At 41.7% G+C, this 24,627-nt stretch overlaps 1 protein-coding gene across 3 annotated transcripts in view; it reads right to left on the bottom strand.

Moving 5' to 3' along the window:
- The window catches only part of etv4 (ETS variant transcription factor 4), a 38,731-nt gene that overhangs the window by 10,033 nt on the left and 4,071 nt on the right, over positions 1–24,627 (bottom strand). The window contains exons 1-7 of one of the 3 annotated variants that reach the window (XM_026314798.1): positions 23,221–23,277; positions 22,573–22,663; positions 22,308–22,355; positions 16,474–16,527; positions 3,829–3,958; positions 3,213–3,395; positions 2,568–2,962 (exon numbers count right to left, since the gene is read on the bottom strand). In XM_026314798.1, coding sequence (XP_026170583.1) covers positions 2,568–2,962; positions 3,213–3,395; positions 3,829–3,958; positions 16,474–16,527; positions 22,308–22,355; positions 22,573–22,663; positions 23,221–23,277 — 958 coding nt within the window. Of the gene's footprint in view, positions 1–2,567; positions 2,963–3,212; positions 3,396–3,828; positions 3,959–9,446; positions 9,606–16,473; positions 16,528–22,307; positions 22,356–22,572; positions 22,664–23,220; positions 23,278–24,627 lie in introns of those variants that run through there. The other 2 variants (XM_026314799.1, XM_026314800.1) reach the window with 2 other exon arrangements.

Raw genomic sequence — 24,627 nt, 5'->3', positions numbered from 1 at the left:
ACAGTGTCTGCACACTGTCTGGGCTCATCATTGACTGACTCAAATAGCTGCATTCAACAAAACAGATTATATATTCCTCCCCAAGCAAAACTCCCTGCATGTTAGAACACTGTAAAGCACACTTCACGTGTTATAACAAGTTTCGCAGGAGTATTGTGCTGAATTTCCTGACTGCTCTGCTCACCTTTGTGTGTGTGTGTGTTTTTTTTGCCTGTCAACATAAAAAAAAGGCGTGTCACACTGACTGTTCTATATGCGTTTGTCCGTTTTTGTGCAGTCTGTCACCTGAATGAACGAGACAAACAAGAGAATAAAAACTGAAAGGTGCAGTTCTTTGCCTCTGGCTCTGGCCATGACTCACTCCTGGGGAATGCAGCTGCAAAGCTTTGACTGCGATAAGATGCCATTGGGGAAAAATCAAGCCCTCCATTTCAGGGCACCAGCACTCGATCATACTGTAAATAATATGTCTGCCAGCAATGGCAGGCTCCCACCAGGGAATGATGGGTAGATTGGGTGTGAGAGCACTAGGATTAATTGTGTACCAAGTGGCACGACCATTTTGTGTCTTTCATGCGACATAATGGTAGTGATTAAGCGATGGAGTGCCGGTTTCTGTGTGAAACTGGGAGTCTCTTTCTCTAAGCTGCTTTTAAAATGGGAGTGTGGACTTGTGGCATTTGGCTGCCATTGTTCACATTGTACACTTTAAAAGAAAACATTGCTGTTGCTTCTGCAGGATATTTACTTTAATACACCATCACTATACACCCATTACATGAGTATCGCCTTACAATTTGGACAGGTTTCTTTCATTTAAATGACCATAAATGAATGACATTATAAACAGCAAATACACACCAGTCATTGGGATGTGTTGGCTCTATAAACCATATTACTTCCTATGTTTTGTTTGCAGGGCACGTTTTTGCTAAAGCAATTTAACACAAATTATCCAAATTAACTGTGTCTGCAAATTTAATTTACATCATTGAAATGGTGGCAGATTAATGTTTCTCATGTATACCGATTTAAATTAGATTATTTCCTAGAATCTCATGACTAATCCCATTAAAGTAACACACTGTACTATTTACATCTTTTACATACAGACAGCTGTATACAGTGGTGATGGAGTACCTCTGTTCAAGGGCATAATAACTGTAGAACAGAGTGAAACTGATTCACATTCCCCAGACAGATCAATTTCATTTGACAAATTTTTGCCCTCTGTACCGTTTCTCATGAAAACTGTGTTTCCATGTCCTTTCAAGTTCCCTAACAAAACAATGATAAACTTTGGTCTTTTATGTCTAATTGGCTTCTGCAGTTAGTCAAGCTCATATCATAGACAGGAAACCCCACCAAACTAAACTTTCTCCTCTTCCCAGCACTCAACCACAGAAAAACATCAACATGGTATTTTTCCTTTGTTCCACAAAGGTGTGAGTATAAAAAAAAATGTGAGAGAAAAAAATTTTCGTCACTTATGGATGTAGCTTTCTGCACTCGAAGGCATCTTTCATAGTCATCCTTTGGGAATCTCAGCAAAGCATAATACCCTAATCAGTCCTCTGAGTTTACACACAGGGGAATGAGGACAAAATGCATGTAAAGTGTTATATTTGTTACTCGCTGTTGTTGTTGAGAGCCAAGCAGAGGAGCTGGTTTCTGTGCTCTCCAGTAGCAGAGCTTGTTGTTAAAGGGTCTGAGCTGCCTACCCTGCCCTGTACCCATCTCCCCCAACTCCTACCACTCCCTCCCCCCTCTCCCAAAGCCCAGCTAGTGAGAGGTTCGGGTTACTGCGGCCATGCTCATTTTTCCATTATGAGTTCATCTGCCTGCAGAAAAAGGAAGCCGCTGGTGCAACCTGAAACCCTGGAGCACTCCACCAGGGACTCTAGTCTTTCCAGTGCCCTCCATTTTCTCAATGAAATTCCTCTGCCTCTCTCTCACAGAGCAGCAGAGGGGGGGAGAGGGGTAAGGAAGGAGGGAGGAGTGTATCTGCTGCAGAAAAGTGTGTGAGTTGAAAGGAGGAGTTTTGGAGCAGGGAGGGATTCTAGATACAGTGAAGAAGTTTGTTTGCCTTCTGTACATTTTGTTCTTGAGTTAGCTGTTTAAACTGGGGAGGGTCTGCCTCAAGTCAGAGTGCAATGTAAATATATTTAAAAAATGAAAATATGTTAAGAACAAATAAAATAGACGAATAAGATTCTTGTTACAGTCTACAGTTTCAGATATTTTCTACATTTCTACAAATGCACAATTCAGATGCAACAAAAAACATTTCATTTAATGTACTGCATCTTCAGTAATCCTGACTGAACTAAAACTTCCCCTTTAAACAATTATTTAATAAATGATTAATTAAAGCTCCAAAAAAATATGTACGAACGTTATGAAAGTCATTCCGATTTTTAAGTAATTTTAAGATGTTACTTTGGGACCTTTTTATAATTTTTTGATCTTTCATAGGTAGTGATTAATGAGCTTATCAGAAATACAAGTTGCTTCCTTTCCAAATCAAAAACTGATTTCTCCTAGTGACAATAGTCTGCACCACTCACCAGGTTCGTAGGTGTAGTCTGTGGGCTCCTGCTTCACCATCAAGTGGGCTGGTGGGAACCTGTGTGGATGTGGGTGTGAGTGTGGATGAGGGTGGGGGTGAGGTCCATGTCCAGGTCCCGGTACGCTCCCGTGCCCCGGCCCTGCCATGTGAGCCGCCCGCTCATATAACGGGTCCAGGTATTCTTGTTTAAAGCTCTGCTGCAGGTAGGGCATGCAGGGGTCAGAGTGTTGACGATGATAACTTCCACCGCCACCCCCTGGTCCTCCGCCACCACCTCCACCAGCTCCACTGCCACCATGTCCTGCTGGGGCGGATGGCATACGTTGAAAGGCCTGGCCTGCTGGGGGGAACTGGGGGCACATGGGGTCCCCTGAAGGGCCCTGATACCTGGCACTGAGAAATGAGACAGCAGCTCAGTTTAGGATCGCATTTATATTAGTGAATGCAGCTAGCAGTTAGTTGCTTCTTTGACCAACGGATACAGCACCTTATCTAATATTTCAATATGTAGTATGTAAGTATGTCTTTCCTTAGGTAAATTAAAGTGTAAAATAATAATTTTGTGTGCAAAAAGCCCATACACTGCTTACAAATGTATCAGTGACAATCACAGCTGCTGCCATGATTTGTCGTGGTGCATCACCTGGTGTTGATGGGGTAACTGTTGCTGGGGAGTGGCTGAGAGGTGGCAGCAGGGTTCATGTAGCCAGCATCAGGCCGTCCAGCTGTGGCAGGTTTTGGGGAATAATGCTGCTGCATTGGAGACATGGGGGTCCCTGGGCAGGAGCTCTTGGCTCCTCCTGCAGCCCTTTTCTGCTCATAGGCACTGAGAAAACACACAAACACACACATGAGGACATGTATCTATGCAGAAATGCATCTGGATCAGTCTGGGTAGGTGTTACATTTTTACTAGATTTTTTTAAGTCAGTACAACAAATAGGGCGACTGTTGTTGAGAAGGAATTAAATAAAAACTGTGTGTGGAAAAAGTCCTGACAACTTTTGATAACTTGCTCTCTGGATTATCTGTTTTCTGCTGTGGATTAAAAAGCCAAACTATAAGTCTCAGAGGTAGATTTCTCAGAACCTGCCCAAATCACATCTAAATAAATTGCATAGCTTGAAAATACTAAAGGAATGTGAGAAAACCTGTTTAATTTGGGAGAAGTGACCATTCAAATCACTATCACCAAATGCTGTGACCCTTCAAATAAGACATGCTATAATATAGTGCTTTCGAGGAGATCCTGGAAGTACCTGGCATAAAGGCACTGCTCTCCACTGGGGTAGTTGAAGCTCTGCTTGTGGCTACAGGACTGGCTGGGGTCGGACCCCGGGCTCTGCGGTTCCTTCTTGATAGTGACTGGAGGGCTGTGAAATGCCACCGCTACAACAAAAGAGAAGAGGTAAAAGAAAACAGAGATGAGAGTTGGCACACACTCAATGGGCTTTGTATATTCATCCAGCCCTGCCCCGATTCTACTGTCGTTAGGCTGAAAGGCAAAAGCAAATAGTTCTGTCTGCACAGGAATCTCTTTTACATGCCAGCCAAAATGCTTAAGTGACTGTCAGCTGCAAAACACAGGGCAGCAGATAGACACGTATAAACACACACTTACAGGAACACGAAAACACACGCTCACACACGACCGCATTCCAGCAGTCATTTAGAAGCCCAGTGTCCTCGCCCACTTTTCTTCACTCTTCCAGACACAACAACAGCCAAAACTTCCTCTGTCAAAGTCAAGCTTAAAGCTAAACAACTCCACGGGCCAGAGAGATGTCTGTAAACTGATGAAAGCACATGTCACACCTCTGTTAGAACAGCATATACAGTGAATCTGTGTCTGCATTCTTTCCTATTGGTATCCAGATGGTAGCAGTCACTTATACACTTTCTTGTGGCTTTCAGCAACAAAGCTAACATAAATACAGATGAGGATCCAAATTCAAAGATATTTAGCTTCATTTCTGGCATTTGATGCTTCCCTAAAGGTACACACTCAATTTCTAACTGTCTATCAGTCTAGACTGCTGGAGGGGGGCCTTTGCCTTGACGGCCACAGAAACCACCCAAAGTGGAGCTTCAAACTGTGCCGAGGGTTTGTGTTTATTATGTGAGGGGAGGTTTTCACCCAGAGAACCGTACAGGATGTTTTTCTGGTCCCGACAGGGTAAACAGCAGCAGCTGTGCACTTCCAGCTGGGGAGGCCTGTATTTATGCGTGCACATGTGCACGAGCATGCGTGTGTGTATTAGTAATCTCAGCACCACTATATAGATGCATACGATTGCGAATGTGTGTATCTGTGTGTGTGTCTGCAGTGGGTGTGGAGCAGACGGAGCAGGCCACACTGAAAGTTCAGCCCTGGTAATTATATACTGTCCTCCAGTCACAAAGAAAGGACAAAAATGTCTGAGATGACTAAGGCGAGAGATAGATAGTGGAAAAAAATGAGAGAGGAAAAAGTGAACAAAATGTGAGAAAGGATTATTGTGACATAAACCACAAACGGCCTTGAGGATCTGCTGTTATGCTTCTACTCAGGATATTCTCTCTCTGAACATTGACTCTTGGCTGAAAGTCCTTGAAGTAAAAGGCAAAAATTTATAAGGTTCAGTGCTGACAAAAATGTATTCAATTTATGACACCTAATGCAAACCATTCACCAGACTGCTACATTTAGGGATTTGTTGTTTTTTTCTTATTCATGTATATCATTTTAAAAAATCTGATGAGTACTTTCATGGTTACTCATAAACTTATTCAATCCTTTGATTAGAAATAATATGCTGGTTAATTAATGACAATAATTAATAGCTGCAGCTGAAGCCTTTCCTTCTTCTCTTTACACAATTTACAGGTGAAAATGTTTTAATTGATATTCAAAATAAATACTGATCACAGACTCAGTGGATTGTCAAAATTAAACATATACATAATCTTGTGTGCTATGAAAGCTCTTACAGTATTTCTGCCTGAAATCCCCTCCTTTCACTTGAAAGTTTTTTACTTCGGCTGAGAACTGGAAAATGTAAAAAAAAAAAAAAAAACGACAAACTGTGTCTAACAATCAAACAGCACTGCTCATCATCATAACCTTCCTATTTTTGGTCTGTACTCACTCTCCCATGGCAGGCAGGCAGGTGAGGAAGTGTTGGCTTTAGCGGAGGATCAACAGGATTAGAGAGCATTTACCCAGATTTCCCAGAGAGACGCGATGGGATTCCAGCCTCCTCTAAGTCTCCGACAGCTCGTCTGCTAGCACACAGAGGGTGGCACATGTCTGCCTCTCTAATAATACTAGCGTGTTTGTCTATTCACATCCCCCCCCTCTCTGCCATGGTCATGAACTGCAAACAATCCTCGGAGAGTGTACACAAGTCCACTCACAATGTGGCCAAGTAGAACCACTAATGCAATTGGCAGGAATATTGCCCTTGATGTGGCTCTCGGTTTATGAGGATGTTCCATTTCAAACTATCCGGCCTGGGAATGGCGTCAGCTCTGTATGGAGGGGTCTGTGTTTGTGTTTGTCAGTGTTTGCGCTATTTGTGGGTAACCTTTCTGGGATATTAATCAGCGTCAGAGAGCCTTTTGTGTTTGAGTATTTGTCTGTGATTGTGATTGCTGTCGCGTGTTTTCAATTTAATAGAGGTGGTTGACATCCTGGTTAACAAAGACACCAGAATGATCAACACACCAGCACTTAGGCAGAGCAGAACTTTGAGCTTAGCGCAACAATCGGACAACCAGTATCATGCTGATGTAAAGCAGATACGCTCATCATGTTCACCATCTTAATTTCGTGCATTAGCATTAGCGCTAACACAAAGTACAGCTGAGGCTGATAGAAATGTCATGAGTTTGGCACACTTTTATCCGTAAACCAAATGTGAGGATGGTGCTAAGATGAAATTGCATTGGAAGCGTCTTCTGTAGTTGTAATTTATTAATAATTCGTATTTGCTGAGGCCTTTAAACAGACAGCACTGACATGTTGGTAGTGCTAGATAAAAAGTCAGAGGATCACCAAAGTCACCAGGATTATCTGCAGACTTTCAGTGTCTTTTCTAAATTTCTTGGCAGTCAATCCAACGGTTGTTGAAATATTTCACGGTGAGCCAAAGCAGTGGACTGACATTGCCATCTCTGCAGCCACACAAGCTAGTGTGACTAAAAACATGATTTTGGAATTAATCTAAGATCCAGTTCCAAGAATAGTCCTTGAATTAAAACAAACTCTTGTCTCCAACAATTATTGCAAACTGTCTGGCATATTACAGTAAATCTCTCTTTCCAAATGATGTCAATTGTGCTGTTAAAGTTTATAAGGTAGTGGCAGTCCTGTAAACGGACCTAGGGAGAGTTATGTTCCTCAGCTTCCCTTCTCTTCCTGGTTTTATTTGGGGCAATACAACCTCCTCTAACTTCTTAAATCTTACGTGATCCCTATATTTCTGTTCATGAACTCCAGCAGTGAGCGAGAAAAACCTGAAAGCTGTTTAGATGTGAGAAGACAGGTACAGTACACAACAGCTGACTAGTTTTAAAGCAGATAGTTTTGAGATAATACAGACACATGTAAAGTACATGTGAGTATTTGTGTGAGTGTGTTGGCATGCACGTTCCTGCAGATGAATACTTAGACCTTGTCCTTCAGCACTTCAGGCAGATCACGGCAAATTCCCAGCACCTCCTAAACTCATAAGGTCAAAGGGCTCTTCTTATCTCCTCCTTCCTTATTTCATGGTATTCTTTACCATCTACAATTCACACCCTATTCTGAGCACGACGTATAGAAGTGACCCTCAGCTAAAAGCAGGGTGGAGTGGACTTTTACATATGTAAATTTCAGCTCCCAGAAGGGGAGGATGCAGGGTGAAAGGTGATGGTCATGGTTGAGTGCTTTAGGAAGTAGAGGGATCATTACATTGGGGGTGTTCATTCAACACACATCCACCACAAACAAATCGCAGGGGCAGGGATAGCGCACCCCCCCATACACAGACACAGACACACAGACACACACAGACACACACAGACACACACAGACACACACAGACACACACAGACACACACACACACACACACACACACACACACACACACACAGTCCCCTCTACACAATGGGCCCCTCAGCTGAGCCACACAGAGGTAGTGTGAGCATGTTGGGAAACGCTACAGGATTCCTAGAGGCTTCCTAAAAATACAAACAGTGTTGACAGAAAATACACTAACACAGCTTTGATTTGCATAATAATATAACTGTGATGATACAGTAAGACTGCACTAATACAAATATACTTTAAAAATTTAAAATTTTAGATCCCTCTGAAGTCATCAAATCATTTAACATCACTAATAAACAAGCAATGTTTAATTCGGGTGGCAGGACCTCGCTATGAACTCGACCATACTATTTTAGACAGTATTTCCTACCATTAAAGGCCCTGGTGTAGGGAAATCCAATCTGAAGACAGCAGTGGATCTGGAGAGTTTTAAATTTTATGTTTATGTGTGACTTGGCCAAGTTTTAAGCCTCTGGAAGCCTGCAGCACACGACAGCCTTGCTCACAATAACTCATTGGACATCAGCCCCAGTGTCAAACATGGTGACTGGATCCTGCTAAACTGAGGAACATATGTGCGTAACATAAATATACACTTAATGGGTCCAATCACACAAATAAGTCCGACCATCTTAGGAATATCTGGAGATCTGGTTCTTATCTCACATGATATGTATTATATGTGTGCGGTGCAAGTGGCACGTGGCCCAGCACTCTAAAAGCCCATTGGAAACGTGCGACATGCTACACCTGGTTCTCGCACTCCTGCCAATTGATCCCTTATGTGGTGACGGATCAATAAAAACAACAATGCTAAATATGCCACATTGGTTTTAAAGGTTAAAAAGCAAGTTATTGATTTACATGGGTTGCAAATGACATTAGTTGCTTGGCTGAATACAGAGAACCACTGTGGCGAGAGGGACGCAAAAGGGAAAGGCAACAGTATAATTTAAAAGTATTTTACTGTCAACACACACATTATAAGTTGGATGTAACCTATACTTCAATGGTAATTATAAAAGTCTGCATGCCATTTTGCTAACTCAGGCCAAGTTTGGGTCCTATTTCTAAGACTAGCTTTGTTTTTCACAGGCACTAAACATTCAACAAAAAATAAAAAAGCTGAGAGCAGCTGGATACCAAAGATACCAGTCCTGTTTAACTGTAAACATCCTCATCCAAAATCAAACCTACTGGATTAAAGCCAAAAGAATCATTTAGATTAGATTATCCATGGCCTCTTTCAACACACTACGCTGCGCAGTGTCACGTGTGCAGGTTGCTAATTCTGATCACCAGTGTATAAAAATATGACCCAGGCAAGGACAAATCTAAAACTCGATTAACTCATATATAATAATTAAAATTGAATAGAATGATGATAATTTTTGCACAGTCTAGCATCACTCCCTCAGTTCACAGTTACACCTGACGTCATCTGAGACCACGACTAATTCTTGTGCACAAATTAAGGATGATCAGGACATGAATTAGACATACATGCACACGTTAGTCTGATAAAACTCTGTTTTGACTTTTACTACGTGTTGACTTTGTAGGTTATAGTTCACTAGAAAAAAAATTTAGTGAGAGGGAAGGGAAGCAGGACAATACAATAAGATCTAGATCATTTCGCATGCAGCGGTATTCATTCATTCCACTGCTGCATGGAAACATGTGCTGGACATATGTGTGTGTGTGTGTGTGTGTGTGTGTGTGTGTGTGTGTCTAAGGTCACTGAACTATCAGAAAGACAGAGAGCGAGGGAAGGAAAAGCAGCCTGACCAGCACTAACATACTCATCCTCATCTCTGAAAGCCAGCAGGCCCAAGAGTAGCTTCAGTATCTGTCTGCTCAGGGAGCCCAGGAGTGTTGGGTCCATTAGTGTATGCTCTATCTGATTTACAGGTCGTCCTCTCTCATCTGATAATGGTTCAGGCTCCTTGAATATTTAAAGAATGGTTGTCAGATACCTGCCAAACAAGTCTAACGAGATTGATGGAAAGTACAATGGTATCAGTGAGACAGATGATTGGTTAGGACAGCACTACTGTGGCCTTTCCCACAAATGGATTTTTTTTTTTTCTTTGTGGTTGGCCGTTAAAAAGGTTTTTGGTGCATCATGTCTTGTTGGCCAAGAGGACATAGATGTGAACAACACCCAACATGGGAAAAACAGTAGCAGAGCAAATTTTGCTAACATTAAAGTTTCACTTCCCTTTTGTCAGATGGAAATATGTCACAGTATTTCTCTAAAGTGGTAGGAATTTTCCCTGAGTCTTCTCAATGAACTAAGTATCATTCAGCTTTAGAATAAAGGAATAGAACGAAATATCCTTATTTACTCTTGTGAAGAGGACAAAAAATAACTGCTTTGTGCTAACCAGAAGGGACAGATATTCTGCCTAAGAGTTGTTGTGAAAAAAAAAAAAAGTGGAAACTACATGAAAGTGCCACGTCTCAGCTATAATTTGAACAGCTCTGGCAAACCATCTTCAGTATCTCTGAAAGATCTTTACTTTCTTGAGCCCCATTATTATCCTCTTCACCTGTATGGCCACCCTTTGCCCCTCATGTTGATACGCAGCTCAATCGAGAAAGAAATTCTCAACTCTCAATCATTTCTAAGCCACAGATGAGTTTGTTTGCGCTGCCTGAAAAAAAATGTAAGTAGTAGCCCAAACGTGATTCCTTTCGAACCCTTTCAATTTAAAAGGGCCACATCACCCACACAAAACTCAGATTTAAGCTGAAACTTGGTACTTTCATACAGAATCCATTATTTTATTCTAAACTAAACATGGTAGAGCACAAATACACAAGTGGTTTGGACTGTAAAAAGTGACTAATGGTACAAATGAGAGAAGAAACACTGAATTTGAGAATTTGGTATTGTAAAAATAACATAGAAATATAAAAAAAACTTATTTCCACTGTATTAGTCACATCAAAGAATCATAATTCTGCATCTGTAAATGTTCTGACATTTCAGGTTTTCCCAACTGTCCACTTTACTTTCAATTGTGCTGCGTTGGCTTTTCATAAATGGCAAATGACCAGTCATAAATCTCACTGCTCCATTGCTGTTTAGTGGACCCGATACAATACATCCCTGTCCCAGGACATGTGCTACGAGAGGGACATCCCGTCACTGGTGAAGGCTGGATGTAATTAATCTGGTGCAATATCGACTCCTCACTCTCAATCCCTCAGACCCCAATATAGCTGTCCCCTCTTAATGTTTAATATAGCGATCGATCCACCCCCACACTGTTACTGAAATGATATAATGAGCTCCCACTGCCCACCAGGGCATCATGGATGTGAGTAGGGGTGTGTATGTGCGGTGCCTCGTGATAGTGTGTGGGAACGCATGCCTGTACGTTGGATGAAATCTGCTTTATCAGAAGGAGATAACATACGGAAAAGGCTGGGACACCTTGCTAAAAATTATCAGCGTACATGCCACATCCACAGTTCTTCCTGCTTTCCTCGCACCCTCCCATCCACCCTCTCTCAGTTTCTCGATAGGCTTCTTGACCGTAATGCGGCAAAGCACATTTGACCTGTTGCCCCCCCCCCCCGCTCCGCCTATCGGCCTTCATGTTGATTTATCTTGGCTTTATCTTTATCAAGCCATCTATCAACCTAGTCCATCGCCTCTGACTCCTCTCCTGGATCAGCAAAGATCGATACAGCCGTATGCTGGCTCTCAGCTCGCTCTACACACCTACTGGTCTGTGTCAGCAGGTTAGTATAGGTCCACCCCTGCCACCACCACCTCCACCCACATGAAGTGTGTGCTTTCCATGTCAATATACATGCGTATGTGGACCTGTAGGTATATGAAAGTGGAACACAAAGTGAGATCCACGAATTAATGTTGCCACAAAGGATGATGGAAAAAAAAAACTCAAAAGATCATTGTTTTCTTATAGTTTTGGTCTTAATTGCATAGTTTCTACCATCACTTTTATGACAGTTATGACAACACTGTATTTACAAAAATAGCTGTATTAACCCGGACAAACACTGCTGTAGCAACAAAGTCGGATCAGCCAAGAAACAAAAGCAATCAGACAATCGGACAGGTTTAATAATGACATGTACTACAGCCACACCAAGCAGTGTGAAAAGGCCTCGGGTAGAGTGACGTGAATAATTACAGAAATGGAAATAATGGCAGATACTTTCACATAGTCTCTCCCAAAAGCATTCATCATGCTGCACTTCAGTGGACATTTAAAAAAACTGTAGTCTGACCTTTTTTTGCTCTGTACAATTTTAAAAACAACTGGACTCCATCACTGCCATATGTACCTGACTGACACACTATCTTCTTATTAACAATTACTTCAGGTTTACTACTGTTATTTTTACAGCCATGGCGTTTCTCGTCCACAGTATCTGTTCCTCTCTTTGGTCTGCTGCCTGCTTTGGTAAGAGAAAACATTCCAGCTGCAGAAAGCAGAGACGTCCTGCGGTACTGAACGCTCCAACAGAATCACAGAACTGCACGGACATGCATATGGGCATCACAGGGATGCTCTAGCACACACAAACTCTCTTTTCCTAAACACCCACACCTCCCCTTACTTTCCTATAATATAACACACACTGATGTCCATTCACAAAGCTATGCTGCTGACACTCAGGCTGTGCTGCCTGCCTCAAATCCCCACGGCCCCCCGGCTTTGAGAGAGCTGTTCTGAATCAACACGCAGAAGTTCAGCTTTTGCTTCCCCACTGGAAGTCGTTAAATGCCTGGTACTCGACATGCCTTTTTCATTTGATATGCTTCAATAAAGATGACTAAATAATGTTGTAAACTAGCAGTAAATTTTGGATGATTTTACAATCTCTTTTAAGGATCTTATGTGTAAATAAATTCGAGTAAAACCTTCTAAAATTTGGGATATCCAAAGGAGTGATTGAGACTACAGGAATGAAAGGAAATGCAAATGGAGAACATTAATCTTATCCAAATGACACAGAAGCTGCCTGCCCTAAAAAAGCTGAGCTCTTAAAAAAGCTTCTAATGCTCTTGTTCAGATGTACGCTAACAGAAAAATAAACATGCACCTCTCACACATGTTGTTAGTGTGAGAATAATGTCCTCCAGTGCCGTGAATGAAGGTTCACTCCCCTTCACTCAATGTGCTGCCTCAGCCAGTCTTTCACAACCAACCCATTCATAAAACTGCAGGACTGAGGTTTGTGTGTGTGTGTTTGTGTGTGTGTGTGTGTGTGTGTGTGTGTGTGTGTGCGTGCGTGCGCACATCGAACCAAGAGTGTTTATACGTGTGCATGAGTAAGTGGATGAGAGGCTGTCAAAAGAAATCATCTGTACACATGAGAGAAATCTACCATTTTACTCGCAGGCAAAACAAAGCGCTGCAACAAACACACAACTCACTGGAGAAGCCTTGCCTCCCCCGAGCGAGTGGTATCTGTGCATATCTGGCAGGCACCTGGCTGTTTTTGCGCACTTTGTTGCATAGCAGCTGTATTTTGGAAAGTGGAGAACACAGAGCTGCATGTTTCTCTTTTGGGGAAAGAGGGAGTTGGGGAGGGCTCAATTCACCCATCGCCCCATGTTCCAAATACAGCCTGATTGGGCCAGTTCTGATCCAGAAAAACAACCCAAACAAGAGGAAGGCTGTGAATTCATGACAAAGCAGAACACACAGAGTCAGAGACACACTGCTGGGAGGGTTTGGTCAGAGCTGAGAATCTTTCCTTTCTCTTGTTTCTCTCTTTCCTGTTTCTTTGATTTATTCCCAGCTTTTCGTTTGTTGGTTTTCTTTGTCTTAAGTGATTGAAGTTCAGTATGTTCAGGTTCTGGACTACTTCTTCTTCTTTTTAAAAAGCAATTTAAGACATCACCTATGACTTTCCTAAACTGCTGTCATCATTTTTCACAATCTCCTGACAACTTAAAGATAAGCTACAACTCCACAGCATAGTACACTATAATTTAAAAAACCTGTTTTAAACAAAGCATTAAAAACAGAATAATATGACAAAATCTCATTATCTATACTCGCTTATTCCTATTTAGGATCACAGGGGGAGAAAAATCACATAAAACCCCAAAACTGGAGGCAGATTTTGAAGAAGTTCAGTACAGTTTCTTTTTCTCCTTTACTTCCTCTACTCTTAAAAGTCTCTTGCCTTTTTATCTTGCTCTCTCCCCTCCACTAAACTCGCTCTCTGAAAACACTGTAACGGCATATTCTATAGCCACAACTTCCTATATAATTACTGCAAGGCACAAAACTAAACAATCGTCCCACACAGCTCTGAAATCGCTGGATTAGTTCACATATTGGAACACTCACTGTGCGTGTAGAGAGAGACAGAGAGGTAGATAGAAAAAGGGAAAGGGGAGGGGGGATGTCCAGATTTTTAAATTCAACTTTAGTTTGTACAGACACAGGAAGGGAGGGAGGGGTTTGGACGATCCACTTGGAGAGGAGGGGGCATCAGAGAGGGGGATCTGTAGTACTGTAGGGCTTTTTTATGAATGAAGACTGAAGGAGAGAGCAGCAGAGCACTGAAAGAGAGAGAGAGAGAGAGAGGGGGGGGGGGGGGGGGGGGAGGGAGAGGCACACTTCCTCTTACGCATGCAAGGAAGAAAATTTATGAATGGGTCACATCTCTCGAGCAGCTCCAAGTGTAAACAACATACTTGGACAAAGAAGAATGAGCTCTCAGCACAGGCAATGCCTTGGTAAATGCTCCAACAGCAGATTTTCAGTGCTTGAGACACAAAAAGTAAAGTAGTGCCATGTTTAAACTATTTTAATTAAGTATGTGCACTATAGGTTTGCCTGAACCCCTGTGCGTTTCTTCCCCACAGGCAGTAAGCAGAGAAAAGAATCTGTCAGTCAGCCTAGCGTCAATTGTGGATAGCCCCCGAAGGTGCTGTCAACACCAAAAAAAAAACATACATTAATCCTCCTTTCCTCTTCATAGCACAAGATTGAAATCACAAGACTTCCATGCAAAGCCAATCACATTAGTTCAGTGGAAAAAATATGGTGCACCGTTATCACCAATGGCTCAATTACCTTAAATACACACACACGCACACACAGCTCAGTAAGTACATAAAAGTTGCATGTTTGCATAACCTTCTTTCAATGGCAGCCTGCAGACAGGGAACGCTTGTTAGCTGTGAGCTGAGGGAGAATGGACCACATGAGATAGATTTACCAGATGTCCAGGTATTGCACAATCCCTCCATTGCGCCCCCCCCCCCCTTTGCTAATCTAGCATTCCAACACGTCCCAGTGTTTTTGCATCTTTTTTTAATGAATTTTTTCTGTTTCACTGTCTCACTCTGTCCGTCTCTCCCGTCTCTGTCACCACACCCATGCAGGTAACAACCTGACTCAGTAAACAACATTTAATTTTACCAGGGCGCCATTTTCAATGGAAGTGTCAATTATATCCTGGTCACCAGGGATTAGGGTTTTGCTTTATGCTTTTTTTATGTGCTAGAGTTTCCAAAACAGGTGAGTCACCTGTTTTAAAAAATACACCCGAGACTGAGAATGCCTTTCAGTTCAGCTTGGAAAAGGAAAAGCTATTCCACACTTTTAATAGAACATATACACAATCCTGAGCAAACACAATGACAAACATATTTATAAGAGCATGCCAGCTTGAATTTTCCATCAATCAAAGCTGAATAGAGATGCTCAAACGACACTATACGGCTACAGACTGTGCAACCAGCAGGAACACCGTCACCACAGGAATGTGTCTGCAACGTATAAAGTGAGCTGCCTGTCAAACCGAAACCCCGATGACCCTGAAAATCATACCCGAGACAACCGTTAGCAGTGGTCTGACAGCTGGTTGGCTGATAGGCCAGAGGGTTAAGTAGACATGACCTCTATGTGCCCCGAGGTTCATCTGCACTTCCTCCACTGTATTGTTGGCCAACAGAGAACAACAATGCTGCACAGAGCATGTGTCACCAAGGTGCTGACTAGATGTGATTTGAAGCTGATGAAATCACATGATATTTATCCACAAAAGCTGCATGAGCTTCAAAGAAAGGAAGTGGCCTTTATTGCCATGAACGCTGTCAGTCTAACATTATTCTTAATCTATTTCAAGTTTATTTTATGTTGCTAATCAATTTAAAGATGGAGAAGCCTGCTATGCGCTGAATAAGACAGAAAAAAGTGTTTGTAGAGCTACACATGCGCCCACCCAGATCCTGAATCGCCTTTGTTAAAACACACAACAAGAAAGGGAAACTCATTCAAACAGCCGCTCAATTGTGTGGCCAAAGAATTTGCTTTTCCAGTTTACACCTTCCGATGTGCACAAAAGGCCATCTTTGTACCTGGACCATGAATTATTTTTTACCGGTTTCCTGTGCTGTACCCATTCAGCTTTTCAAAGGCATGCAAATAGATGACGGCAGCACATGATATTGGCATCCAAATTCACTTCATGATGTGTGGCTCATTAGACCTTCTGTTTCTGCATAGTTTTGTCTGCCAAAGAGATTACTGTAACAACAGCAAGTTACAGTATCCCCATATAAGCCTGGCAGTCTAAATTTGACTGGTTTGGGCCTCTCTCATGACATGCATACTTTAGCTGAATCACACAAGCATGCCAACTAGGCAAATAAAAAAGGCAAGTGACACCGTTGATGCCCAGTTCTGTTTTGTATTAATATCCAATTAAACAAAACTTAAGAACACAAACTGTGCAGCAACCTAGGGTCACAAAGTGAGATGACTATAAAATGATAAAACTGTAGCATTTACTGAGATTCAAAGAGAACAGAAATTTACTCACAGTTCTCAGAATGGAAATCGGGAACAAACTGCTCGTCACTGTCAGGAACCTGAGCTGAAATTAAAGAGGCAGAAAAGAACAATAAGAATTTCAGTATTATTGTTACACTTTAGACAAAATCTGATGTCTTTCTTTTCCTTGAAATCTGAGTCAGAGCAAGGCTGCACTCAGATGCCCTTCACATCATGATTTTTTTTGCATACCCATAGATCAATACACAAGAACATGGAGCTCAAGAGATGCTGCCAGCCTTGTTTTATGTAGCATTTACCATCTGTGTGGTATCAGGCTTTGACTTAGAATAAAATAAAAAACATATAGATTCATCTCAATCACAAATGTATCTTTAGTGTCAGGGGGCCATTATAGATGGAGAGTGAAAATGTTCAATGTACATTAAATAATCAAAAACAACTAAAAAATGTGAAATGATTTATTATTTTTTAAACTGCAGTGGCTTATTATGATAATACATCTTCTCAAAATAAAAGCATTTACTGCAGGTAGCCCAGCTGCATTTATTTAAAATGTACTTTCTTTTTTTGCTTTATTTCACAATGCACTTTAACACAAACACACTTATGTGACTCAGTTGCTTCAGTCTGAAGGAGCAGGCGGCCAAGCTGACATTCACCCCGAGAATAAAAAGTCATTTGAGGTCAACACAAAGTAGTGCTCATTAGGCACAAAATGCGAGTCTGAACCACAGTTGAAGTCTTCAGAGTCCAGGTCTCAAGATTATAGTGTTTCCTACTTAATGTTTTTTCCTTTTGAATTTTGAATCCAGTGTATTAGCTAATACTGCGTCCCTCTGAGTACACAACCTGCATTAAACTGCATTAAAGTGTAACGTTACTTCCAGTAAAACTGCGGACAGGTAGAGTAAAACCTGTCGCTAACGCTGCACCTCCCAAAGGACTGTGAATTTAGACATTTTAGCAAACAACGCCAGTTTTGTTACACAGGTGACGCGGCTAACATTAGCCCGCACACCTGACGTTAATGCTAACGTTAGCTAAGTTAGCTTACAGGACATTAGCAGCACTAACCTATACACGTGAGTTTTCAAGCGTCTTATCAGGTTGGACGCAGCAGACCCGGTGTCTTTCCTAGTGTTCAACATTTCCACAGGAAATTTTTTCGTTTCAAGGTCAAGGTTTTCAAATCCCTGAGAAACAAAAGCGAAATCTCACGATCCCGCCGCAAGTCGCCAAACAGCTCGTTGTGCGTCATACGTCACACGCACACCGTGATGCGTTTAAGAGTTACAGTCAGAGTTGTAAAAATTAACTCTTCGCTCCTCCAGAAACCTTTGTCACAGTAAAGTCTGAAGTCAACTAGGTGGTTAAGAAATACAGTTATAACTTAGGAAACAGGTTAAACATCGTTTTATCAGAGTAGACAAGTAACTAGAGATTCTGAAAATATCTCCAGAATAAAGGTAATTTATTTAAAAAGGCCTTATGTGTTCTTCAATTATTGCAGGTTAATTAACCTTGACAAACTGATGATTAGTAGGGCTTACCTTGGCATCCAAATGAAAGCTCATAAATGAATTATGCAAACTAGGGCTACTAGTAGTCCAGTTTGTACCACTAGCTGATGACTGGTTTCTACTTGTAGAAATCCAGACACGTTGTTCTAGTTAAACAAGTGAAGAAATTTGTCAAGGGGTGTGATGAAGCAGCAATTCTGTCACCAAAGTTTGGTGACTCTGTCTAACAGTTTAAAAGTAGTCTGGATTTTGTCTGCCAAGTAGATGATGAATCGCTCCTAGAGTCCAACTATAAGTGGATCGAGAAACTGGACTTTAAAGTTAGAGGAAGAAAAAAAGAGCATGTTAAGGTTAAATCACTTATTAGAACATTTTGTCAAATGGCCACAAACAGCAATTAATGAATGTGTGTTCTACACCTATAATTACAGAGCAAGTACTGGATAATTCTACTGACCCTGTTAAGAAGTAGAAATAATTCATGTGGCAGCCTAGATCTAATTGGCTATAGCACTGTGATGTTAATACGTATGTGCTCAAAAATAATTTACAGCCATCTTACACTGGTTTGTAAAAGAAGATAAATAGGTAATACAGTGATGGATTACATATTTGTGATCACAAGCAGTTGTGCACTATTTCAGTAGCCCTGACTACACACTAATACTGGAATTTAACTAGGATCTAACTGTAAAAGCAGAGTCAGTGATGCCAAGAGAGGTGCAGCAGAGTTGGACAGACACCATTGTATGCCTCTTTTTGTAGGAATCCAAACCCATTCACAACTGTGCTTTTGTAGCGTTGCACTTTGAGTCACACAAACAGCTTAGAAAAGCCCGAATCACTGTAGTGCCAACACCCAACTAGGGGTGAGGAGGTCAAATTCACACACTGAGCCATGATCTTGCTGGCATTTGTTTTGCTACCCTTGAATGAATGATCTAAATGTAGAGTAGAATGAGGGCTAGCAAACTTTAAATCTGGCACTGCTCCATCTCCAGGTTTCTGGGGTTTTAAAGTGTTTCCATTGCTTGAGAGTCACACTTACGTCATGGTACAACCTAACTAGCAGGGAAAAGTTGATGGCTATCATTAAATATCATGAACTCAATTAGAGGTGTAATGGGACACAAAACAAAATGGCACCACACGGCAAGGACCATTCACTCACAAAAAATGGACAACAATAAATAATATATAAATAATAGATCTTTCTTTTTTAAATTACCTTGTATTCTCCCAAAAATGAGACATTTGTTAATCAACCACAACTCTGCACCCACGGACCTAAATGTGAGCCAGCATTCAACCTCAATGGCTTCTTGTCCCCCATTATATCCACTATAACAGTTTTCAGGCAATGATACACAACACTAAAATCAAAAGTCAGAGAGCACAACAGAAGCAGAGGACAAAAAGAGGAAATAAGAAATTCAAATCCACTTTCTTGTTGTCACACTCCTCCTTCCTGTGCAGAGGAAACCGGATGACGGCGTTTTGGAGCATGTTCAGATAAATGACATCGATTTCTTATATAACACCGCATCCTGTGGCTTACTATAGCATAATAACATTATGCCCTTTTAACTTTTCAGTCTTTTAGCCTCAGGGAAGAGAAATAAGGCTGCTGTATGAGACAGAGCAGGGGCCAATGTTTCGTTCTACAGATCCAACAATCAATCATTTCCCACTATTTTCAACATGTCTAAAACACACTACCCATAAAGACGCAACAGAAAAGAAATGGATGATCCGCATCAGACATTATCACAACCCCGGTGTATGTTTGTGTCTGTGCACTTTCCTGTGTGTGTATGAGAACTTGCATGTGTATCTGATTTGTTTCCAGGAACACCTCGTCTGGGGCTTTGAGATGCAAGTCAGCACAAGAAGGAAAGTGTGTTTATACGAGCACAGACGCATGTTCTCCCTGATGCTTCCAGGCACCTTGAATGACTTTTTTTTTCTCTCAGTGGGAGATCCTGGGAGGAGCGAAGCAGCCTCAGTCATACAAACCTAAAGGCCAAAATGAGACAAGATGTGACAAGCTCCTGAACTCTTGCCATTCAGTACTTCACCCTTTCTGTTTCTGTCTTGCTTCCGCTCCATTAGGGGAAAAAAAACTCCCTCCAGCTAACCAGCTTTTACAATCTTGGTGAATCCCTCACAACTGCAATCAGTCATGATAAGGTCTTTAATTAATGCAACAGGAAAGGAGAGGTCTTAGCCAGGGAAGCTGAGAACAAGCCAGTACTTAGGGTTAAATAACACTTTCGTGAAGTTACACTTCCATCTTTCTGTTCTCCTTTTTTGCCTGGTACACTCTGTGTGACTAAACAATGAGCTGCCACCCAATCTGAACAGTCAGAATTAATGTAGTGACTTCTTTTAAACAGCTGGTTTCTCAGAATGCAAAAATAACATTTTCAGATAGGTTTGATTTTATTTATTCAGGATTTCAGATACTGAATCTGTCTGTGATTTCAGCTGCCACCACACTACAGCGGAGGTGAAGGCGATGTGGTTTCTGATGCTCACAAGTATAAAAAATGACTTTTTAACAATCCAGCAGCAAACAACACTGTCATCAGTTTTTATATTTCTAGAAAGTAGTTCCACAGAAAACGAATTATTCAGAATAACCAGGATGTTGTTTCTTGGGAAGCATGGGTTAGACTGTCATTCCTTTACAGCTAAATCTATGAATACAAATAGGTGACACCCATTGTTGCAGTTTTTATTGGCTGCCGTCTTTGTGTGGTATGCTGGTGTGAACTTAATGTGCTGTTTTTTGATGCTACACAAGAAAAGGTGAGAAAGCTGACATGTCATAAACAGCTCCATTCAACAGTTTGTCTGGTTTCAGGGCAGACACAAGTGCTTCCACAGTGTCTGACTACAACTGCTTCCCTTTTAGTTTGCTGCTCTGTTGTCTACGCTGCATGACTCAAAGTCAAACACTGGCACTCATAACGTTTTGAAGGTTACATAATAAATTTGTTGTAAATATGAAATTCTGCTTTAGTCAGAACAGTTGAGAACCACCCATACATCAGAAAAGCACTTTCATACAATACATTCCTCTGCCTTAAATTTTAGATTCACTCCAGACATGTTTTAAGAATTAAAAAAATTTGAGTGCTTTGCTTCAAGACATACTAAAGACACATCTACTCAATCTTCTACGTGAAAATTAAAAAAATCTGCAAATATTTTTGATTTCAACAGTCTAACGTTTGAACACAAGATATCTCCAAAGTCCATTTTAATATATGTGTACTGGAGATTTCAGGTTTCCTCTTCAACTTTGTTTAAGTTATATAGTGAGCCATAATGGGGTTTCATACTTGTCGCAGTGTCAGAAAAGCGCTCGTACAAACTCAGATTTAAAGCCACCACAGAGAAGCTTTCCCTCATCAGCACATGAATGTGAAAACAGCTTCCTAGTGTGAAACCCTGCACATTCATCACTGTGCACAGCAAAGCTTCAACAGCCAAGAGCAGAAACAATAAGGGAAAGCTCATTTTTGAATGGAGGGGAACTTTAAATATGATTCATCACATTGATGTGGTTCACATTACAATATAAATGTCAAAAACCAGTGATCTTTCCTTCCACCCGTGCACATCAAAGCAACACACACACGCAACAAAATTCACACCTCATGGAGCAATTCCCACGTTTAGCTGCAGCTTCGAGCCCATTTAGACCCACTGCCCTGCCCTGGTTGTTTTCCAGGTTAGCACCAAAAACAGGCATATGAGTCATGGCCTGTGTTGTTTTCCCCCTCTTCACATACAGTATAATTACTCTATTAGCAATCACATCATCATTGCACTTATTAAGTCTACAAGCTGACAATTGCCTCTGACTGGGCCCCATTTCATTGCTATGAGCCTTTGAATGACACAAGCCAAAAAGCCCGTTTGTTTGCACTGGCTGCTGGCTGGCATGCATACTACATGCCAACATGGCCAAAATAGGCCATGCTTTAAGCTAATAACGTCCTGTCTGTGTTCTCTCTGGCCTCTTTATTTGCAGTGTTATATTGTATGATCATGTGTGTTTCTACATGAGACGCTCTATGGCAGCTAAACTTTGGAGGTAACTTTTTTATGAAAGCATTTCAATAAAAGTGCATTAATGGGACTTTTGTATCACTGTTGGACATAGAATTAGTTTAAAATGCTTTTTTTTGGCTGACATTAGAATTCCTTGAGAGTAAATTGAACATATTTTTTTTCAGTTTCTGTGTTTATTCTTACTGGACAGACACATCATGCTTCGAGGGGAAAAAAACTAATTAAGAGGAAAATCAGCCTGCAGGCAAAGTCTCACCTTCTGTGAGCCATGTCTCCTGGAGCTGGCTTAAGTCCTGGAAGAGGTCTGAACAGAGAGATAGAAAGCGAGAATATACAGTCAATACATTACAGGACGACATGCTCAGAGTTTCATCACACTACTGCTTAATAGTACGAGTCTTATCCTGACGATATTTAACTGCACACTCAGACTGACATTGCCTGGGGTTCACAGATCATGATGTAAACATGCGTCATGCAAAATAATCAGAAGCTAAAATTGTGAACCTCCACTGCTTTACCTTCAGATTCCTGAGGGGGTAATTCTGTGTCCATGTATTTCCTTTTTGCTGCCATCAACAGTCTATTTAGGGGCCCATTTCCTTGCGACTTCTGAAAGACCCAGAGATGTTAACAGAGGACAAGTGAGAAACAGACATTTCCAACACATTCATGTCAAAACGATTAATGCCAGTTGGACAGAGCTCAGAAAAAAAAGACAACAACAACAACAATAATACTAACAACAATAATAACTGTAATAGAAGTAGTCATTTGTAAGGGGTTGCAAATAGGAGCCTACTGCTGTTAATGGTGAACGTCAAGCTGCTCAGAAAACAACACATTTCTCAGTTGTGGAGGAAATCTGGGAAAAACAAACGCGCTGTTTGCATCTGAAGAAAGTGACCGTTTGGCACACACTGACGCCTTCTTCAAGCCAAACAATCCACGGAAGAAACATTATTAAATGCACTATTTGCTCTGCTTTACTTTATGAAGGCTTTGTGGTAGCTCTAAGCGGGGTAAGAAATAGTTTTCTATCGCGCATACACAGCTGCTTCAGCCAAAACTCGTGCAGACGCGGGACGGAGAGAGATAAAGCCCGGTAGCCGAGTCATTAAAACCACGCAAAAGACGCTGAAGTAACAGCAGAGTTCATCCATACGTACATTTGCTAAAGTGTAAGGCACTTGCTGGTCCAAATATCCATCCATCTTATAATCCATCCGTTAACCGTTTGTGGTCATTAGGCTGCGTTGAGTGAGATCCACGCAGCCTGCAGGGAGAGGAGGGAGCGCTGCTTGTGAATGGAGCTGCGTGGAGGCTGCATGCATAATGAGCTCCATTCACAAAAAATACCGAGGGGAAGTGATGGCGAGTGATTACCCAGCGGGCTGCTGCCCTCTTTACAAATCTCTTTTTTGTGTGTGACAGACAGCTCGTCACATCGCCTACAAGTTTCAGGTAAAGCTACTTTCACACTTCAGGCGCTTTTTTTTTTTTTTTGTAGAAGAATGATGCGCTTTGGTTTGGTTTGTTTCGCTGATCTGGAGCTTTTAGATTATGAATTGTGTTTTTTTTTTAGCGGCCTGTGTCTTGGGCTTTTTGCCACGTCTGCCCAGATTGTAAGGCCCAACTTTCTTTAGGAAACAGCCCAGCCCTGAATCTGTGAAGGGAAACAGATGTTGCGACTTCATGGAGTCACAGCAGCAAAAGCAAAACCTGCTTGGACAAAAACACAAGCGACACACGCAGTTAGAGTGAGTTTGTATGGGCCTGTGCTGCTGTGCCGTGACTTTTCCAGGCCAGCTGTGCTGTCATTTCTGCAACAGACATGATTTGAGGATAATAGGCAGACTTGTTTTTCTATCTCGGGGCCAGAGGAGGATCGTGATTGGTGGATTTCCTCTTTCAAGGGCTCGAATTTCTTGCCTTTGTCCGAATGAATACACTGCCTTATGAATGAAGTCTCGGTTCGCTGTGTGAGCCAATCAGAAGTCTGGACGTCGGGGTCCTAGCAACGGTGGGCGGAGCTTACGCCCGAGCAGCCAATCATCCCGCGGCAGACTGCAGGCTTTTATACTGGATTTTCCAGTTGTTTTTCATTCACAAAAAATAGAGAGGGAAAGTAAGGAAAAAAAAAAACTCCCATTCATAAAAACCTGCCCTGGCACGAACGTACTGACATGTTTTTCTTTTCCTGCCCGGACAAACTCAAAGAACCTCACTTTGTTTACCTCATTTCATGTCTCCAGCCCTGTACTTATGACTAGCAGTGATCACAGCCAAGAGGAAAAAGTGGCAGCACCTCTGCAGGAGGCCTGTTCATCAAGCAGGGTATCAACACTGACGTAAATCTGTTCAGGGGTATGCATTCTTACATTCTTGTGGCTTTGAGTCTACACCGCTCGAAACCCACAGGATTTAAAGTTGTCTGTGAAGCTCTGCACACAAGAAGGTGAAACGCTTGCTGCTTATTGAAGCTACACTGCCTAACAAAAGCCATACGGACTGTTTTTAAAGGAGAGTGGGCAGCCTGGAGACAGGAAACAATGAGATTGTGATGGGATTTGAGT

The sequence above is a fragment of the Mastacembelus armatus genome, chromosome 19 (genome assembly GCF_900324485.2).
Source record: "Mastacembelus armatus chromosome 19, fMasArm1.2, whole genome shotgun sequence".
Classification (NCBI taxonomy): Eukaryota; Metazoa; Chordata; class Actinopteri; order Synbranchiformes; family Mastacembelidae; genus Mastacembelus; species Mastacembelus armatus.
This window is presented reverse-complemented; position numbering and strand designations above follow the sequence as displayed.